The 20,488-nt window shown below is 49.0% G+C and overlaps 1 protein-coding gene across 1 annotated transcript; it reads right to left on the bottom strand.

The window, feature by feature from the left end:
* Positions 1-1,552: 1,552 nt before the first annotated feature.
* ASXL1 (ASXL transcriptional regulator 1) lies at positions 1,553-19,686 on the bottom strand. The gene is made up of 12 exons (XM_056507056.1): positions 19,407-19,686; positions 14,786-14,868; positions 11,614-11,722; positions 10,404-10,524; positions 10,235-10,329; positions 9,807-9,900; positions 9,379-9,531; positions 8,828-8,991; positions 8,636-8,732; positions 8,089-8,194; positions 7,063-7,678; positions 1,553-6,363 (listed from the first exon to the last, which is right to left on the bottom strand). The coding sequence occupies exons 1-12, from the start codon at positions 19,464-19,466 to the stop codon at positions 3,505-3,507; spliced, it is 4,557 nt and encodes a 1,518-aa protein (XP_056363031.1). The 5' UTR covers positions 19,467-19,686; the 3' UTR covers positions 1,553-3,504.
* Between the last annotated feature and the right edge of the window lie 802 nt (positions 19,687-20,488).

The following is a 20,488-nucleotide window of genomic DNA, read 5'->3' as shown; positions in this document are numbered from 1 at the left end:
AGGAGACCCAGAGGGTCCGAGGGGTTTGCAGCTTCCATGGAAATGTAGCTGCCCAGGGTGTGGGGATGCTGGGGGGCAGGCAGGTGGGCTTCCCCTTCCTGGGATTTGCTGCAGCTGCAACCAGGAGTGAGGCCAGGAGAACCCACCTGAATGTTTGTGTTTGTAAATGCACATCCCAAATGGAGCAAACACAGAATTCATTAAAGTCTGGCAGCACAGCACCATGGCCCTCACACCGTTGGGTCTGACTGAGCCTCTCTTCTGGCTGAGCTTTGTTTCCAGATTTCCAAGGGAGCGTGGGAGGGGGCTGCAAGCCGAGGGGATGAGCAGGGCCAGGCCCCACCAGCTGCAAGCCAGCTGGCATCACCTGCTGAGGCTTCCACAGCCCCCTGGCCAGACTGACTCAGGATGTCCCCACGCCTGCAGATGGCCCTACCGAGCACGGCAGAGCCAGAGCCAGAGCCAGAGCCAAACAGCAGCCCAGCTGGGAGAGAGAAAATCTGTTACTTGGCACACAAAAATCACAGAGAAAAAAAAAAGGAAAAAAGTATATTGCTCTTTGTGAAATTCCAGTGTTAATGGGTTTTACTCTTGAAACCCCAAAGCTCCCCTATTCCAGAGGTAGCTAATCCTGATGCCATCACCCCCCAACCCAATAAAACAGGGAAGGATTAAATACTGAGTTTTAAAGCTTGGCTAAATAACAACTCTACTAATTTTTTGCATTCTCCATATTTAGCTTATTTAGATTATCCAGGTATTCTGTGTGCAGACAGCCTGCCAGAGGCAGAACATCAATGAACCACCAAAAACCACAAAAGCCTTTTTTTCACCCCAAATGCTGGTGCTGGACCATCTGCTGCCCCAGCCCCAGCTCCTGTGTGAGGCCATCGCCGCTGTTCTGCAATGGCAGTGCTGAGGAATGCCAGGAAGTCAGGGATTGTGTCACCACCCAGATCTCAGCACTCCCACAACCCCAGGCAGGAGATCCCTGCTCACCCTGCAGAACATCCACTCAGTGAGAACCCAGACATGCAACATCATAGTTCATGTTATTTCCTTACTGCCCAGAAAAGAGAAAGGACTTGGCCAAGAAGTTTTCAAGTAGTTTCAATAAACTGTAATCAGTATCACATTTAGGCTCTTGAGAAACACTTTTAGATCCATTTATCCAACAATGAGGGCAGTTATAGCAGGACCTGCCTTGACACTGGGAAAAGCCTCTGTGCTGCTGCCCACAGGCATCATCCCAGCAGGGCAGGGATCCCCTGTGACTGGTGGGGGCCCCCAGTGTCCCACAGCCCCTCTGTGGCTCTCAGAGCCTTCATGGCATCCATTCCCCAAGAGCCACACAGCATCTCTGCAGGAGCTGCACCATCTTCAGTGATCTTTAAGTGCATAAAACCAGATTTAACAAAGCCAACCAGCAACACAGCCCCTCCCCTTAGTGACTTGAGCAGAGCTCTGGAACAGCTGCAGTTAAGAGAGGAAAGGAAAAAACCACATTGGCTTTGAATGGAGGATTTCAGAAAAAGGACTGAAACCACACAAGCAGATTTTACAGTGTTTATTTTTCCAATAGCACAAGGGACAGACACGAGCAGGCCCCCCAAGGGCTCTGCCCCCCAGACCAGTCCGAGCTGAACACTGCAGTGGCCCCCCAGGAGGCAGAGCCAGCCCCCTGCTCCGCTCCCCATCTTTGGTAAGCAGGTTCCACACCTCTGCTGGCCCCACGGGCACCGCAGCCCTGCCAAGGCAGGGCACGGCTGCACTGGGCTCTCATTCTCGTGGGATGAGGCTGGTGGATGCACTGAGGATAAAACCAGCTCAGGGACTGAACTTGTTCCACCCCTCACGATTGTGGCTGAAAGAGGAACTTGCACGGCTGAAAGAAAGTGCATGGTGAAGGGAGGTAGGATGGAGCTGGAAAAGGGACGAGAAGAAAAAAATGAAAATAAACTCCCTAAAATTCTTGCTACTGCCCGCTTGAATAAGCCAGCAGCTTCTCCCCCTCACTGAAGCAATTAACTCTTGATTAGGAATTGCTCCAAGGAGAAAGAAAATTGCAGTTTTGCTCTCCCTCTCTGGATGCACACGGATGTTCATTCACCTCCCTGCAGTGCAGGTACAGCCATGCCCTGGGAGCTCAGGTGCAGCAACAACTGGCAAGAGCTTAAATGAGCAACTGGGGAGTGAGCTTGGCTCAGCAAATCCCACCTGGTCATCCTTGAGCCTGCACAGCACAGTCCACCAGGCACCATGGGCACGGGGAGGCTGTCAGAACCCAGACCCCAGTGTGGTGAGCCTCACGTCAGGCAAGACAGAATACAGCGGCTCTGACAATAACTAACACCACTTTAATGCAATACTGCTGTAGAGCCTGGAAATCCAAGGGAAAAAAAAAAAGACCCCTTTATGCTCTATGTACATTACATCCATTTACAGAGTTGGCCAGTACTGTGTACAACATATAAATATATGATCAAACAGATGCAGAGAGGATACTTACAGGAGTCAAATAATTCACTTTATACATCCAAGAATGAAAATATAAAAAAAAAGGAAAATAAAAAAGAGGAAAGAACACTGCTTTAAATGTTAGGTGATGGTCACACAGATGCACAGCTTGATGCTCACAGGTGCTCAGCTGATGTAGGGTTTCAGGTCCTCACCACAAAGCTGCAGTGCAGAGCTCACTGCCCCTATCACTGAGCTCCTGGGAACTTCCAGTGTTCCACAGCAGTTTGTGGAAGTCAGCCAAAGGAGGCAGGCACAGCCACTGGGCCAGTTCAGCCAGGAACAGTTTCCTGGCCACACAGCTTCCTGCAGGCCAGCAGAAGGCATTTGCTTGGCACTTGCCCTGAATTTTTTTCCTCTTCTCCTTGCATCCTCCACGTGGGCTCCATGTGGCACATGGTGGGCTGTACATGGCTCCACAACCACCTGCAGAGTACATCCCTGGGCACCACATCCTGCTGCAGCATCCAAACACCATACAGGACCATCCCTGCAGGGCAGCTCTCTGCATGACTCACTGCACAGCAGCACTTCCCACACAAACCAGGAATGAGATGGCAGAAGGGGAGAGTGGAAGACTGAAGGGCCTCACCTTGTGCAGCCCTGAAATAGCAAACACCATCTTCCAGTTCCTTTGGATGTAAGGACTTCCTCCACAGAAGATCCAGGGATTGCCACAGCAAATGGCCGCTCCCCCCGGCGTCAGCCTCAGCGTGATACCAGAGCACAGCTGGAATTTCCATGATAGCAGGAAGCAGCAGGATGGCTCCCATGGGGCACAGCCCACCCAGAGCAGGGTGTCCCCATGAGCAGGAATGAACTCTGCACTGTCGATCTCCATGGGAAGGCAGCTCAAGGTTCCTCACCAAAACAAAGTGTAACAGCGTTTCTACTATGAACAGAGAGTACTTTGTGTACAGGCGTTAGGATCAGTCATTATCAAAATACACACACTGAATATACAACCTGTCCCATGGCCATAATTTATTATCTCACCACAAGGCACAATACACAGAGCTTAGAGGGTCCTATACAGTCGTCGTGGCAGAAGGCGCCGCAGCCTTTGCACATGATCATGGCTTTGAGGCTGCACGAGCACTGGAACGAGATCTCATCGACGCTGCTGCTGTCAGCAAACATCTGCACAGCCAGGGCCGTGTTCCGGCTCGCAGCAAAGTTCGCTTTGTGGGTGAGCTGCACCACACTCCCAGCAAGGCCTCGGGGGAAAGCTGGAGTGTTGGATGAATAATTAAAGCTGGTGGAATTAAGCTGCAGCTTTGAAAGCTTCCCATAAAACGCTTGCTTGATATTGAGCTGAGAGGGGATGGATGAAGGCTCCAAAGGGTGACTCTGTCCTTTTCCCGGATCCCTTGAAAACTTAAAGAAGGGCCAGTCCATGACCAGTGGCTCTCTGTGTGTGTGCCCGGCCAGTTCCGTGGGCTGCTGGGCCACATCCTCCCGGTTCTCCGCATTGCTCTTGGCTGGGCTGCCACACACCAGCACCTTCTCATTTCTGATCCCTCCCGGGGTGCTGCTGTGCTGCTTTGAAGTCCATTCCTCCCTGGCAGCTGGGATTCCTTCTCCCAGTGCACAGCCCTTGTCCAAGGGAATCTGTTTGCCAGGGGACGAGGTTCCCATGGCTGAACTGTGATCCAAAGCTCTGGAGTGATGCAGCCTCACGCTGGGGCTGGAAGGAAAACCAGAACCAAAGAGCTTTTTGCCTTGAACCCCACCGTAGTTTTTATTGACCAATGCACCTCCTGTCTGGTTTGGTCCAAGAGAAGTTACAGCTGGAGATAAAAACCGAGGCTCTGTAGAGGCATTCAGCTTCTCTGGGCTTTTACTTGCTGTGACACTCGTTAATGGGTTTTGCTGCGGCATCCGGACCTTCAGCAACTCCTTCTGCTCCTCAAAGCTGCAGGAAGAAAACCTTCTTTCCCGAAGGTCCACATCTTCAGACTTTGGAGAGGCACTTGCCACATTTGCCAGTTGGTCTTGGCAGCTTGAAGTCGAACCAATTTTGGAATGCTTTTCTGGGACAGCCTGATCCTCTGTACCCTCTGCTCTAGGCAATGCTGCCCCTGATCCACAGGTTTTTTCCTGGGGATCTATGGAAGATCTCACTGAGTGAACATCCTCACTTCTGCTTTGGGCACTTATCTTTTTTCCTACATCTGAGGACTCTTTGCCAAAACAGCGACCGCTGCCTCTGTCCAGTTGCAGGGAGAGGCTTTCTGACTGCTTCTGCAGCACTGGCTGTGCAATTTCCAGCTTAATGTTGACATGAGATACTGGGAGAACTTCTTCCAGTGGAAGCTTCCCCTTCAGCAGCTGCATCACCAAAGGGTTGCTGGTCTCAATGGAGGACATGGGCCGAGCAGAGCTGGCTTTCTGGGGTCCCCATCTCTGAGGTGGGGGTGCAACCAAGTCCCCAGAACAGGCTGGACTCTCTGTCTCCACAGACAATTTTGACCTAATCCCATTGCGCTTCTCACTGCTGCTGTGACAGGAAGAGCCTTTCCCAGCCACCTCCCTACAGCTGACACTTCTGAAGCACATCTCCACCTCCACATTCTCATCAGCCATGTCTCCTTCCCAATCAGAAGCAGTGTCTGTTGTTTCACTGTGTGTACTCTGTATTTCTTCATCTCCACTTCTCTTCAACTCCTGCGTCTCTCCCAGGGGCTGATGTGCATTGTCTGGTTCGGTTCTGGAGCACCTCTCCCTCGGCTGCAGGAGTTTTTCAGAGGTATCTATCCTATTCTGAGAAATAAAGTCACCATGCACAGAGGGCTGCACTAGAGCCTCAGCATTTTGTTCCTCATTACTCAGTTTTCCATCACTGCCTTTCCCTGCCTGCAGCTGTGTGGCATCACACACTGCAGGGATCACCTTCTTCACTCCAGCAGTCACCATTTTGGAGGTATTATCAGCAACACATTTTTCCAGAAATGTTTTGGAGTTGTTATATCTAAAACCAGACACCTTCTCTGGATCATGGCGTTCTGTGACACCCGATGACAATTCTGGTGGAAAAGGACAACTGGAGGAATTTTGCTTTACATCAGAGGGATAATCCAGCTGTATGGTGGGAGCACCAACATCTCCGAGTTCCACCACAGCCCTGTCTCCTGCGGGACTGACCCCAGCTCCCTGCCCCCCAGAATACGAAAGACTGGTCACCACAGGAACCACACATTCCAGTTTTGTGCTCTCCTGTGATGCAGCACAAGATGGGAGTTTGGTCCTTGGGTCACGGAGGAGCTGCTCAGGACTATCCTCCTGCCTCTCAGGAGTCGCACTGTCCAAGGATGACACAGTCACAGCACCACAGAACGGCCTCCTGGGTGACCCGTGCCCAGGCTGAGTGTCCCCTGATCCTGTGGCACAGCCCGGAACGCCGCTCCTTTCGCTTTTTGAGGAAGAGCGATCTTGTCTGGAAGAGAGGCAGGAATTGACGCTGGCCTCCTGAGCAGCCCCTTTGGAGTCAGCCTTCCCTGTGCTCAGATGAACAGACAGCTGTAGTTGTGCTCGCTGTAGATCTGCCGCACGTTTTCCATGAGCTCTCTTGGATCTCCTGTGCTGGGAACGGCTGCTGGAGTCTCCTCCACCTCCTCCTTCATCGGTGCTTCTCCCCCCGCCGGGGCCGCCCCCTCCTCCGATGGCGGCAGTGGCGGCTTCACGCTGGGCTCGGGCTTGCAGAGCACGGGCCTTAATGTCTGCGAGGGTGCGGGCCCCGGGGCGGCCCCGGCCGGAGGGCTCCGTGCTGGGGATGATCCGGGGGCAGATCTGGTAAGTGGGCTGACCTTTAACCACCCAGGGTGGTTTAATACGTGAAAGTTGAATCTGAAAGAAAGGGTAACGCAGTAAGTTCTAACACTGACCATCTCCAGAGAAATGCATTTTACTGGCAACTCCTCATCATCACAATTCTTAGCACAAAAATTCAACGAAGATTTCATCTTAGAAACTAATTTGGGAAGCAGCACGGTCTCGCAACCTCTGCTGTGTGATCTGTAAAGCTCAGTTCACACTAATACTGTTTTACCAGAGGCTGCAGACAAATATGAAATAAGTTATTTATATTCCAGTTTTCAGAATCAAACTGGGATTCTCTATACCAGGATGACTGCCCGAAGCTACCAAAATGGGTATCCTGGTCAAAATGTGAAAAGTCAGGAGGAACACTGAGATTCTGTCCAAAAGCAAAGAACTCAGAAACTATACAGGATAAAGAACATGATTTCAAGGTCTTTTGCAGTAAGTCAGCTCATTTCAGGCAATGTTTCTGTATCCACAGAAATGCAAATGAAGGGAGTAAGTCAAGGTTACCCTGTGCTCTTGTGCAAAGACCTTGGGATGATTTTCCATTCTTTGCCTGTCTAAATACGACAGCAAACCATGGCAGTCAGAGGCACTTCAGCTCTACCAATGAAACCCTTCGACTCCTTCCCTTAAGATGGCAACACTTGACATTTTAATAATGTTTTGATACTACTGAGCACGGCAGCCCTGAGACACAGCAGCTCTAAAGCTCTTTCTTACCCGGATGGGTGGGACTTTGGGCTCCTCTTTAGTAGGCTGTGGCTTTTCTGGGTGAACACTTTCAATTGTGTTACGAAAGGACTGACGATCTTCAAGCCGGGGCTTCTTTTCGGGGAAGGACGCAGAGGCAGCCTCCTCAAAGCTTTTCCTCTTCTGCTCCTTGGACTCCTGAGCAGAGTTCTCCTGGGGCAAACTGGGAATTCTGCTGGCAGCTGCCAATGATGGATCTTCTGATTTGCTGTTTGATTTGGCAGTCTCTGGAGAGACCTTCAGTTCGGTACTCTCTGCCTTTAATCCTGCAGTCGAGGGGCTGCTCAGATCATCTTTCTTCAGGTCTGTCTCAGGCTTTGGCTCTTTATGAAGGGAGGGATCTGGCCCCACGGGAGCAGGCTCTTTGGGAGCCTCCGTGTGCTCAGGTTCCCGCAGTCTGTACAGGCTTCTCCTGGCCCGGCAGCGCAGGTCGGCCCGGGAGCGTTTCCGGAAGCGCCCATCCCTCTGGCGCGTGGTGGGCCCACGCGGCAGCCTCGCTTCTCCTTTAACAGACAGCTCTGTCCTGTTCTCAGCGTCCTCCTGCACCGAATTCTGCTCCTGGGATTCTTCCTGGGTCAAGCCCAACCTATAAGGCAAACACAAAAGCAAGCTAAAAGCTAAAGCTCACCCCAATTTCAGTGTTACTGAATAGCGCTTATACGGGCAGAGTCAGCAAAGCCTCATTAACTCACCCTGCAAAGGGAAGAATCCACACATCCCACCTTGTTATCACATGGAATGAGGAAAAAACCTCAAAAAATTATGATGGAAAATACCATCAACTTACTTGGAAACAAAAGAGATGGGCTACAAAACTCCACTAAACCCAGCCAATTCCACTAAGGATTTTCCCAGAGCAGCAGTTGGAATAATTCACCTCACAATCTGTTTTTCAAGGAGTTTACACTGCATCTGCTCAGGTATCCACAAACAGAAACACACTCTGCCACCTGCATAAACATGGTTAAACAGGATAGACGTGGTAAAATTTCTCACTTTTGCCCATAGTAGTCCTCGAAGAACTTCTCTTTCCATTGCTCCACTCTCTTTTCCTTTTCCATCTCCTGCCGGATTCGAACTTGCATCTCGTGGGTGAATTCACCTGCATGGAAGCAAGAGACTAGAATTCAGTTCCAAACAAAACTCATTCTGCAAAAGCAACCTCTAGTGTTTGAACAGTACAGCAGCTAAATACATGAAAGACAGACCTGCTGTTACCACCCTGCTCCCCAGCCCACTCTAGATCCATGTGCTGCCTGTGGCTCCAGAGAAAAATCATGTTTTAACAGACAGGCCACCACTTAAGAAAAAATAAGTCTGGCATTACTTTATACCTTCACCACTTAATGCTGAAAGTCCCATGGGAAAAAAAGAAATTGTATCTTTGATTTTAAACAAAAAAAAAAGAAAAAATTGGGAGAAACATAGCTAGATACACAGCAAAGCTAGACTAAGTTCCTGCTCATTAACTGCAAAAGGAAACCAAAAACCCTACAAAATGAGCAGCTGTTCCTCAGGCACTCAGGAAAGCAAAGCCACTCACCGTCAGCGAGGCGCTCTCTCCAGCTCTGTGCAGCGTGGGTGAAGAACTCGTTGTTCAGAGCGCTGCCACTGAGGCGCATCAGCCCGTCAGCCCCCACCTAGCAGGACAGACCCATGACAAAGAGCACATCTGCTCCAGCTGTTCCACACTGAAGTGGTAATCAGAGAAGGGAAAATACCTGAGTGCTCATACCTGTCTGTCGACTTCAGGCAGGAGGTAAAGCAGCTGCTGCTGGAAGTGTGATGGAAGCGCGTTAAAGGTCCTGGAGTTGATCAGCGCTCGCAGGTTTGTGTTGACAAGGATGGAGCCTGGGGTTTCAAAATCAATATCCTCACCCCTGTTCCGTTTCACTTGCCCTGGAGTTTAAGGACAGGCAGATAAAATTAACATTGCTGCACAGAAGTATTTCAGCATTATGGGCTGAAATTTATGGCAAACTACAACAGCAAAAGGAGCAAGAGAGATGATAAAGATTGCAGTATTCAGGTGTGGAGAATGACTCTCCAGCACAGTAATTAACAAACACACATCTGGAATTCTGACATGAGGTCACAGTTCTGCCAATTCTCAATGCTGCTCTTCAAAACCAGGCAAACATTTAAACAATTGTATCACTAACACTCAAGGTGGAAAGCTTGGCTTGTGACCTCAGGTCATCAAATGCCTCCTAGTGCTCTTTTCTCAGATACACACGGACTTCACCACCACCAATCATTTTTCTGCCTTTAACCAGGAGCACGTACCAGCCGTGGGCTTTCGGATGCCCCTCAGCAGCTGTGGAGGATCCCTGTTTATCTCTGTCCTACTGCGCAGGCTGGTTTTGCACAGGGCCAAGGAGCTGCTGCTGCTGCTGGATGTGCTGCTGCTCTCCCCATCAGCATGCCTTCCTGTGAAACCTGAAAGCAAAACAACATCATAAAAATATGCAAAGAACAGTCAAAGCCCGGCTGGGAGAGTAGTTTAACATACAGTAATTCTCTGTAACTAACAAATCTGCTGTTAAGGGGTATTGCCCAGGTACCAACTATGTTGAGTGAGTTAAACATCCACACAACTCTGCAGTCTCACTCATTCTCAGCAGGTGTTACAGAAAACCTCAGGCAAACATAGATGACTGGGGACTGACAGAGAGATTTGTGAGATCATTAGGACCCCTCAAGGCCATGCTCACCCGAGGCAGATTCCATGTGTGCCCCATTTACTTTCAGGGGGGTTAACACCACCCGTGGCAGCATCACACCTGTCTTTTTCTTCTGTTTGGTTGTCTGCAGATCAGAGAGAAACCAAAAACAAAACAAAGGAATGAGGGCATTATGCAAGGGTATAGTAATCTTCTAAGCAGTATGTTCCTCAGTTAAAGAGCTGCCTGGCTCCTCCTAGCTGAATCTTCAGGCAACAATACATTCAGGACTAGCAGAGAATTCAAAACTGCCTTCCCATATATGATCCCTCCCTATCCTGCCACTTCCTGCCTAGGGAGACACTCATAACTCTCTCTGAGGCACTTGTGCACAAATAGACCATGTTATATCACCCCAACAGTAATGAAAGCTCCTCTCGAGAGGCTTCATCCTTCCCATTAGTCCCACTTTTTCCTACCTGGGAAGCAGTTCTGTAGCTCTCCCTGGTAGCAGGTCCCCTGCTCTGAGATTCAGTGGAACACGAGGCGTTAGAAGAAGTTTCATCAAGAGACACTGAAAGAGATGAGCTCTCAGTCAGACACAGAAGTAAGTCCTGGAGTTAAAGATTAATGTCACTAGACACTTACCATCATTGTCACCACTCACAGTGCTGGCTTCGTTGGACCCACAGCTTTCTGCATCTGCTGTGTCCTCCAGCTCCTCCCCTTCTGGCACTGACAGGTTCCGGGACCATTGCAAGGCATCTTTCTAGAGGGGAAACAGAACTGGGGTGGGTACAGCCCTTCCTCCCTCCCAAATCTACACCAATGGGAGCAGACAGTTAACTGGGTATACTTAAACCTTTCATTTCTTACCTATTTTGATCCTTAAGATATTTTAAAGTATATTTGGTCTCATACTGGAACAGAAGTCATCTAAACTAAGAGCACTTCATAGGCCCTTCCTAGACAAGTAGCACACATCCAAAATACCAGGCTAGTAATAATTAATTTAATAGAAAGGTTCTTAATATGTCACCATTTTCTGAAAGGAATGAGTTCCTATTAAAGAGAAGCATCTGTGACTATGAAAGAACAAGTAGCATCAGAGTGACCAAACACTAAGACAGCAAGCTTAGGAGATGTATTTCCTACTTGTACAATAAAAGCCATTTCAATGCCATCTATGTTCAGCAAAATGTGTCAATTCAACAAGATTTTCTAACAACAGAAAAAATATGGAAATGAAATGGCTGAGATCTATCAAGTTAATATTTATCAGGGAATACAACAGTACAAAACAACGCAAAAGAAAAGCTCAAGAACAGAAACATTTTCAATATTTAATATTACTGGAACAATAAACTAAAAATAAAGAAAGTATTCCAGAGAGATTTCAAGATCTGAGGAAAATACTGATGCTAAATAACACTGAATGTAGTGGAACACAGAGCAAGCAGCAAGAAGAATGAATATACATTTTCCTATCAAGATTTTACTTGTCACTACAAGCTCTTGGACCACTTCCTTGGTTGGCTGTTTTCCCTTGTGGCTGGCAGCAAGGGAGTGCACAGGTCTGTTCTGATGAGCAGCCACTTGAGCTGGACACCAGGTACTGCAGTAAGAGGACTCATCTTGCTTGTGCAATTCAAGAAATAATAGTTGGGGTTTTTTTAAGGAATTTATCATAGATGGCTGAATATAGCTGAAAGGTACAAACTCCAAAGAAATAATGAATTCCAAACCCTCTCTTACATGATGATCTCACTCCTCATGAGTGACAGAGTAACACTCAGCCCTGCACAAGGAGGAGGACTCACCCCTGGGCCCTCAGCTGGGAGCAGAGCTCAGCATTTACCTTGAGTGTGAAAAGGCTGATGCGTCCAGGCAGTTTGTAAAAGAGCCCATCCCCTCCCCGGGAATTGGAGTGGAGCATGGCGTTGAGGCAGGCCAGGGGAGATGTTCCACTGCAACAGAGACAGAGAAAGAAGAGAGCTTAAGAAATAGATTATCAAGAAAACAGCCTGAAAGATCTGGTTAAATGGGCATCCTTTAGCTGATGAGAGGAACAGAGGTGATGCCATTAACTTTATGAGACAGGCACTTCAGTCAGAACAGTGTCACTGGTTTCATTCTGACCTGTACACCAGCCTTGCACATCACAGCAAACAGGAAACATGACACCAATTTTAAAGCTATCCTCGCCTGGTTTTAGACATTTCTAACTTTTATTACCTGTTCTCTCCCCTTCTCTCCTGGAATCCTTCAGTGTTGAACTGATTTTACAAAACCCCCAGATTTATTCAGCAGCAGAAAAATGTAACAAACTGTAGACACACGTGTTACTGCAATGTCTCCATGATGTGTCACCGACCACACCACTTCAGCAGAGCTCCATACAAAGGCTCTGATGCTCTCATTTGGTAATTCCTACATAAGTCCCTGGTTAAACCCCCATCCTACACTCACACTGATGGAACTGCTATGCCACGTAATACGGTGTTTTTCAGTAAATCCCACATGCACTGGCAGAAAGTCGTCTGGAAGACACATTACACCACTATCGACTTCATTCCTAGTAAAAGTGAAACTGAAAACTGGACTGAGAAAATATTTCAAAGAAAATAATTCTCAAATTGGAAACATAGAACAATTTTTGTTTCCACCTTGTATGTGTTCGGGTTTTGGACACTTCTTCACAGGCAACAGCAACAGGCAAAGTTACCCTGTATCACTTTTAAATCAGGTGAACAAAATTTCCAGCCTTCTGCCCTGTTAGACCGTGTTTTCCCCTCTGTGTTTACCAGGCACTCCAAGCACACTCACCAGTCACAGAGCTCTCTTAAAACAGCAAAATAAGTAATTTTCCCCAAAACAAGAAAAAAAACCAAGCAGTTAAAACACTGCCAGGAGCTAAACTCAGCATGGTGCTGGCTCATGGGAATGTCAGTGCCCCGTATGGAACACAGCCCTCCCAGCAGAGCAGCGTGACCCCCAAACCAGGGAGCCCCACCTCAGAATTGATTCAGAACGAAAAACATCTCAAGGCACTGAGCTATTTCCTTCAGGAAATGGAGTTTCAGGAAGAGCTTCTATACAAGCACCAGCAAAGCCTGCTGCATGTTCAGCCAGGCAGGCTCTCTGCCTCTATTCTGCAAACAATCACACTCTGAAGAAAACAATCTTTTCTTAAAGCAGAGAATTAATGACCAGGGAAGGAAAAGCAGATATCCCAAGGGAAACCACCGACCTTTAAAGAAATGAGTTAGCTTTGTGGGATTTAACATGACACATGTTCCGAAGTCTGGTCTTTACTTATACACAGTGACAGGTCACTTGTAAAAACTGGGAAAGCACAGGATAATTTATGTGTGTGAAGAGGCCTGCTATTATCTTTGGCAGGGGACAGCCTGTGCACACAGATCTTCGACTGCCTGCTTAGGTAACAGGACTTATGTGAGAGAGTTATAGAAGATTGATTAAAGCAAAGCTTCTCTTATGAAAGTCCTCATTAAAATCTGTCTGAATTCTACTGAAACCACTGCCCACATCCAAATCAGAGAAGATCCCAGCAAGCATCACAGAATCATGGAACAGTTTGGGTTGGAAGGGACCTTAAGGACCATCTTGTTCCAAATCCCCTGCCATGGGCAGGAACCTCTTCCACCAGACCAGGTTCCTCCAAGCCCTGTCCAGCCTGGCCTTGGGAACTTCCAAGGATGGAGTAGCCACAGCTTCTCTGGACAACTTGTGCCATGACCTCACCAACCTCATCGGGAAGAGTTTCTTCCTAGTATCCAATCCAAATATAGCCTCCTTCACCTTAAGGCCATTGCCCCTTGTCCTATCACTACATACCCCTGTGAAAAGTCCCTCCCCAGCCTTCTTGTAAACCCATGGAAGGTGGATGTTCCAACAGTTCCAAATCCGATGCAGCAGCACACACCAGCCTTTTGCCTTTTCAAACAACAGCAGGTCCCACACCCAACACCTCTGTCCACGTCACTGATTTTCACTATTCAAAACACCCCAGCTGTTTCCTGATTTCACACAAACAAGGAGCAGAAACAAGCTGACATTTAGGTCCCAGAAGAAATCAGTTTACCTTCTGTAGCCGGGTAAAGTACAGGTTCAGGAAATGCAAACACCACAGTGAAAAACGGTCCACAGAAACAAAGGGAGGGAGAAGCAAGACTAGTAACAGTTCTTCATCTGGATTTCCCAGAAGTCCATCCCTGGACTTTTTGTGCCACAGGTAGTCAAACTTCCTTTTTTCTTTTTCTTTGCCAGGCAGCAGTAACTGAGGCATTTGGACTATCACAGTTACCCACTTTCTTTGAGCTGCAAGACACTCTGTATTTCTACTACTGTCATGGAAACAGATGGAAGCTCACAAGAACTTAACCAAGGAAAGCAGTCTCCCACTTCTGCCCTTTCCAAGGCTTTGTATCAGGTTCTTTTTCACGTGAAACCCACTCTGAGATGGGCATCTCCCATCTCCTCCCTAAAATGTCAAGAGCCACAACCGTGTGATGCAAGCTGCGCTCTCCTGGTGCTCGAGAATCTGAGCATGAGCCACTAGCATAGAGAAAACTGTCTCTTCTAAAACGTAATGTCTGCTCTAGAAATGAAGCATCAGAGGAGATAAAACTTAAACTGTTCTCAAACTCAGGTCACAATAGCAGAAACTGCTGGGAGCTACTTATGTGAGAACCATGCAAGTGAGTGGTAAGTACAGCACAATGCAGGGGCCTGATCTGCAAGAGGCATTTATTTCACAATAGATGGATGAAGGGACTCTGTATATTATGAAAAAATCCAAGAACATCTCCAGTTATTATCAGTGAAAAAAACCCCTTACAATCTGTATATAAATGTCTGTACTGTCATCTGAAATTACCAGGCTGAAAAGAGAAAAAGGGAAGTAAAACGGGCTGGGGATGAGGCAGAACTGTATAAAGCAACACTAGCCTTCATACAATGCCTCCCCCATGCTCCACACTGGTTTAGACAAAATCATCAATACTAACCTCATTTCCTTTAGACCTTCAGCCTCTATGACCTGCAGAATCTGTTTTGGGGTCATAGGAGCATCTGAGTAATTTTCCAGCACCTGAAAAGACAGAAAGACCAAGTGTCATTACAGAATTGGCTTCTGCATTCCCAGAAAACTACTCCATCAGCTGTGGCCCAGACCTCTTCAAACTCGATTCACCTGCAAAGACATACAGTAAAATTTCAGGCTACCTCAAGATCCTGGTGAACACGGATCAAAGCCACAAAAGGCTTTACCTTCATCTCTTCCCTAATTAACTGAAATACAAACATGGAGGAGAAAAAGCAGCAGAATTTGGTCTTGACTCCAATGGAAGCTTTACCAGACTTCACTATACATTAGCTGGAGCTGCTGCCACATAAACCTTCCAAACTGAACAGTGGTCAGTGACCTGTAATGATGTAAAACCTTCTCCTACCTCTCGACAAAGCATCCAGTATTTTTTTGTCACTAAAAGTATTACTGTGCAGCTATACAATCCAATACTGTACTTTCCTCAGATTATTGCATTCATTTCATCTTCACTCCATCCCAGGAAGGGAACCACAAGTAAAGAGTCAGAATTCATGTCAGAGAAGGACAGAATTCAGAAAAGGGAAAAAAAATAAACAATAAAGGATTTGGGAAAAAAAATCTGGCTAGAGACACTAAAAAGACTTAAGAGTGCTTGCCTTTGACATAAAATGAAGAAAATCAGATATTAAAAGGCGACACAATAAATAACAATTCATCCTTTCATATAATATATCAAGAATAGAATTGTCACTTATATACAAAGAAGTAAAGAGGTTATTACCATTTTTTTTTTTTTTTTAAGCCTGTGGAACTTACTGCTCCAAAATGACTAGAAGGAAGAACTCAAGGATTCAAAGAGAGGACCGGACATTTCTGTGGATAAGAAGATTATCCACATAAACAGGAAACAATGAGCAAAAATAAGCTGCAGTAGATGTAAACCACGCAGTTTATTTGGGAGCAGATTACCCCACAGCTGCCAACCGCGCGCCGGCTCCTGCGCCTTCCCCAGCGGCAGCCAGGGCTGTTCTTGGAATGCAAAGGCACCCAGCTCACAGACCCGGGGCCATAAGCAAAGAGAGGCACAGGCCATGGCCTGGAACAGGCAAGGAAAGCAGCAACAGGAATTCACTCAGGAACATTTTGTTCATGGTGTAAATTCCCCCAGCATCATGGCCACACCGATGTACAGCCCTGGTTTCATCCGTCCCCACGTTTTAGGAGTCAGCAACACGGTGCTGTCTGTCTCTCAGTCTGACTCGTGTGGGAAGCCAGAGGAAGGACCCAGATGCCCCATTTCCATCAGCAACATCTAGAAGTGAGTCACTGTAGCAGCCAGGCCAATGGGACATGAGCAAAATCACCTCAAAGCTGTGCAGGCCAACGTTTGCACCTTAGACCATCTCCACCCTCTACAAGTTACAAAAAACCCAACTGCATCTCTGTACTTCAACTGTATGTGTGATAAGGCTGGATTGGATGGGGCTTGGAGCAGCCTGGACTAGTGGAAGCTGTCCCTGCCCATGGCAGGGAGGTGGAACAAGAGGATCTTTAAGGTCCTTCCAGTCTAAACCTTGATTCTACAAACTGAATTTCTCAAATCATATCCACCCAACAGGTATTTTGCATATGCTTGAAGCTCACAAGCTTCTGAGAATGAGGTAAGAATCTCATGGGGAAGAGAACTGGAGAACTAACTTGAGTTAAAACCCAATGAAAACACAGAGTATAAAGAAAAAACAAAGCAAGTGATAAGCCATATTCAGAGAAAGTAAACGAATTAAATTCCATACAGCTCCATCACACTTTTTCCTCCCTCCATAGGTTACAAGGTCTCCCTCCCGAGCTGTCACCCCATCACTCAAAGGCTGCAGACAGCTGACACGGGGAAACTCATTGCTCCTGAGCCCAGTGAGATCTGCAAAATACAACACGTCTGTTCCAAAAAATCAGGGAATTATTCAAACCTCTCTCCAGTGACAGACACAGCAAGCAAAGTATGTGGCCTAAAACTGAGCACAAAGGAGCATTTACATACAGATAAAAGAATCTATGCTCAGGGGAACAATTTCCAATCAAGAGCTGTATTAAGTGTACAGAGCACTTAATGGAAGAACTGGAAGAGAGAGGATCCTGCAAGCTTTAGACACCAAATCCCAGTCTCCAGCACTGTCCCTTCTATCCCTCTCCAATCTGACACTCTCAGCACCACATGAGCCTTCCACCCAGAGCTACAAAACTCCAACATTTTCTATTCCTTACCCCCAAAATAGAATTTTTCCCCCCCCCTACTATTTATAGCACTGATAGCTGAGGGTGCATGTGCCCCTAATTATGGAAGTTTACTTCCTCAAATTACTGGTCACCTAGCTCTGACAGCACTTGTGGGGTCCTGCAGTGGCTTTGAGCATCCAGATGAGCCTTTAAAGGTTTATTTTATGGAACGTGCAGAGTTTTGGCTCTTAGGAGAAGCAACACTGAAGAACACATTTCCCTGTGATTCTCAGAAACGTTGAGCAGAATACAAAATACACCAGCACACGTCAGAGAGGGAAATTAAAAGCATTTTGACAGGGAGCATGTGTAAGACTAGTGTGAAATAAAGATCTATTTTTAGTGGATTTACAATCAGTCCTGCAAGCTGGAAGTGCAGCTACGCAACTGTAGGTCTCTTTAAGTGGATAATCTAGTACAAGATCGTTCTATTTCTGGTTCATCAATGGCTCTAAGATGCTGTTGAGGCTTAGGTATCTCAGGCACCCACCGTGCCCAAGGTCCTGGCCAAAAGACAGGTAAGAGAAACTGTGTGAAGAAATGCCTTCCCCATCACACAAGGGTGATGAGGTGACTGCTTCAGAGTCACAGTCTCACGTGCTGCTTTAGGCAGCCTATAAATACTGATTTTATTTTTTTTTTCACCTGTCAGAGCACAGGATGTTTGAATGAGCTGACTTTGTGCAAGGTCACACAGCACAGCCTCTGTCCCCAGGGTCACCTACCAGGAAAGCATCCCTGCAGTGATACACCTGGTTCAAAGAACCTGGATCCCAAGGAGAAATGCAGGATGGAGAAAGAAACCATCAGGCTCCTGAAGTGAAATTCCACAGTAGCTGCCTTATGCCCTTCTCCAGTTTTTCAAGCAAAACCACGTGGGTCTAAAATATTATCATTTACACACAAAAGATGATGCAAGTTGCTGGAAGTCAGATGCTTGTCTGATTAGGTTTTCTCCTGGCAAGCAGTAAGAAAACACTCCAATAGCCAAAAAAATCTTACTCAGAAGCACCAAGAGTTATCCTGAACATCCTCAATACAAGACATGAGCCTCACTGGACTCACCCACACTGTTTCTTCTGAATATTTACATGCTTCAATGCATAACCTGGGCTGGCAAAACCAAAACAAACACACACAACAGAAAAAACAAGGAAACAAACCACCCTCAAGCTCTTTAAATCCCTTTCTGCAGAAGTCCAGGGGCTACACAGAAGGAACACATGCATCCTCACCAGTTGTACACCACTGACAGAGCTATGGGGAGGAACCGTGAGATCCATTCACATCCAGGTAGCTGGATCACCCCTTATTCCATCCCTGGCACTGCTGTACCTGTGTCACCAGGAGAGAGCCAGCTCCTTCCACCCAAATGCCAGCCAGCCAGCCTAAACACCTCAGCATGCAGCCCTTAAATCAAACCTCTGACTAGCTCACTGAAAGACAGTGAAGTTATTTTTCTTTTTTAGATTTCCTACTTAATAACTGAGGTTCAAGACAGACCCAGCCCAAAGGCTTCACAGAAGGAAGTCAGCTTCCTCCCACCAACAGGGTCCAATGACAGCGCATTCCCACAAACACCACCAGAGCAGAGCTGGGCTTGGAAGTTGAAGCCTTCAACGAGGAGATTCTTTAAGACAAAAGGACTGAGACATCTCCATGGCCATGTCTCCTAAACCCAAAAGTGACCAAATACGGGCTGATTCAGGGATGTTCAGTCCAGCCGCTGCTCCGGCAGCCCGGCATACGCCACCGGCCCTCGGGCGCTGCCAGTGCACACAAGGAGCCCGCACCGTCACTAATTAAACCAGAAACTTTTGACAGCGGCCGTGCCCTCTCCGGAGGCTCCGGTTCCTCCCACAGAGCTTTGAAACCATCTGAAAGGAAGAAAATGAGCGGGACGGTTCCCGCAGCCTTGCCCAGCAGGCGGGACGGCACCTCTGGCGTCCCAGCCCGGAGCCGCTGCAGCCCCGCGGGGCGGAGGCCGCTGGTCCCCGGCGGGCGGGCAGCTCGCCGCTGAGGGCCGGGCGCAGCTCCTTCCCACCCGGCTGAGGAAGAAAAACAACCGTGCAGGAGACCCCGGCCACAGCGGCGGCTGGGGGAACCGCGGGAAGCCGCGGGACCGGGCGGGGAACCGGCAACACCGCCCGCGCCTTCCAGGCGGGCCCGGCCCCCGCTTTTACCCCCTCGAAAGCGATGGCGGCGGCGCCGGCCCCGTTACTCGGGGAGGGGCCGGACGCAGCGGGGAGGCCCTGGGGTACGACCGAGCGCCTGGACCCCCTCCCTGGACGTCCCCCCGGCCTCACCAGGCGGGCGGCCTCGGCCCACGTGCGCTCCTTCTTCCTCCTCTGCTTCATCTCCTTCATCCTCCTCCTCCTCCTCCTCCCGCGCGGGCGGGCGCGGCGGGCGCGGACCGTTGGGCGCGCGGGCGGCAGGCGGGCGGCGGCGACCGGGGCGGGCTGGGCGCGGCGGGCGCGGCGGGCGGGGCGCGAGGCGGGGGCGGCTCCGGGCGTTACGGGAGGCGGCGGCGGCGGCGGCGGCTCGGGCCCGGCATAACAACGGGGTCAAAGGGCCGGGAGCGGGGCGGGGCGGCGGGGCACGGCGACGGTGGCCGCGGCGGGACACGGAGGGACCGGAGAGGAGGGACCGGAGGGGCGGGCCTGGGGCTGGTTTGAAGGAAAACAAACTGCAAGGACCGCCGGGAGTTGTAGTCCTCATGCGTGGCTTCAGCGTAGCATCTCTGCGGCCCATGGACTACAAGTCCCAGCGGCCGCTGCGCTGGCATGGCGGGAGAGGCCGCTGCTGCCGCATGGCCGCGGCGGGGAAGCGGCACCGCCCGGGCCGGGGGCGGCCGCGGGACCGACTGGAGCTGAGGGCCCGGGGCTGAGGGCTGCGGCTATTGGTGTTCCAGCATCCCGATTACCACATAATCAATTAGGCTGGAAAAGACCTCTGAGATCAGCGAGTCCAACCTCTGACCCAACACCACCATGTTAACCAGACTGGGGCACTGAGCGCCACGTTCCAGTCTTTCCTTAAACACCTCCAGAGACAGTGACTCCACCACCTCTCTGGGCAGCGCATTCCAATACCTGACGACCCTTTCTGTTAAGAAATTCTTCCTGATGTCCAAACTAAATCTCCCCAGGCACAGTTTAACACTCTACTCTTGTCGCTGGTTGGCGTAAGAGCCCGCGCACCATCTGGCTACAATCTCCTTTCACAGCGGTGTGAGAGCTGTAAGGTTACCCTGGAGCCTTTTTTTCCAGGGTAAACACTCCCGGCTCCTTCAGCCATTCCTCATAGGACACACGCTACAGACTCTTCCCTACCTTCTTTCTCTGGACATACTTTGTGGTTGTGCCCTGAGGCTTCTTCTCCCCAAGGC

Source organism: Oenanthe melanoleuca, chromosome 20, assembly GCF_029582105.1.
Source record: "Oenanthe melanoleuca isolate GR-GAL-2019-014 chromosome 20, OMel1.0, whole genome shotgun sequence".
Classification (NCBI taxonomy): Eukaryota; Metazoa; Chordata; class Aves; order Passeriformes; family Muscicapidae; genus Oenanthe; species Oenanthe melanoleuca.
Note: the sequence above shows the minus strand (reverse complement) of the source record. Positions and strands in the feature narration are given on the sequence as shown.

Bases quoted from the DNA above. Each gene is read 5' to 3' on its own strand.
- ASXL1 (XM_056507056.1), bottom strand. From the start codon at position 19,466: ATGAAGGAGATGAAGCAGAGGAGGAAGAAGGAGCGCACGTGGGCCGAG. The intron at 14,869-19,406 runs GTGAGGCCGGGG...CTGTCTTTTCAG, and splicing joins GGGCCGAGGCCGCCCGCCTG to GTGCTGGAAAATTACTCAGA. The intron at 8,992-9,378 runs GTACGTGCTCCT...CTTAAACTCCAG, and splicing joins CATCCGAAAGCCCACGGCTG to GGCAAGTGAAACGGAACAGG.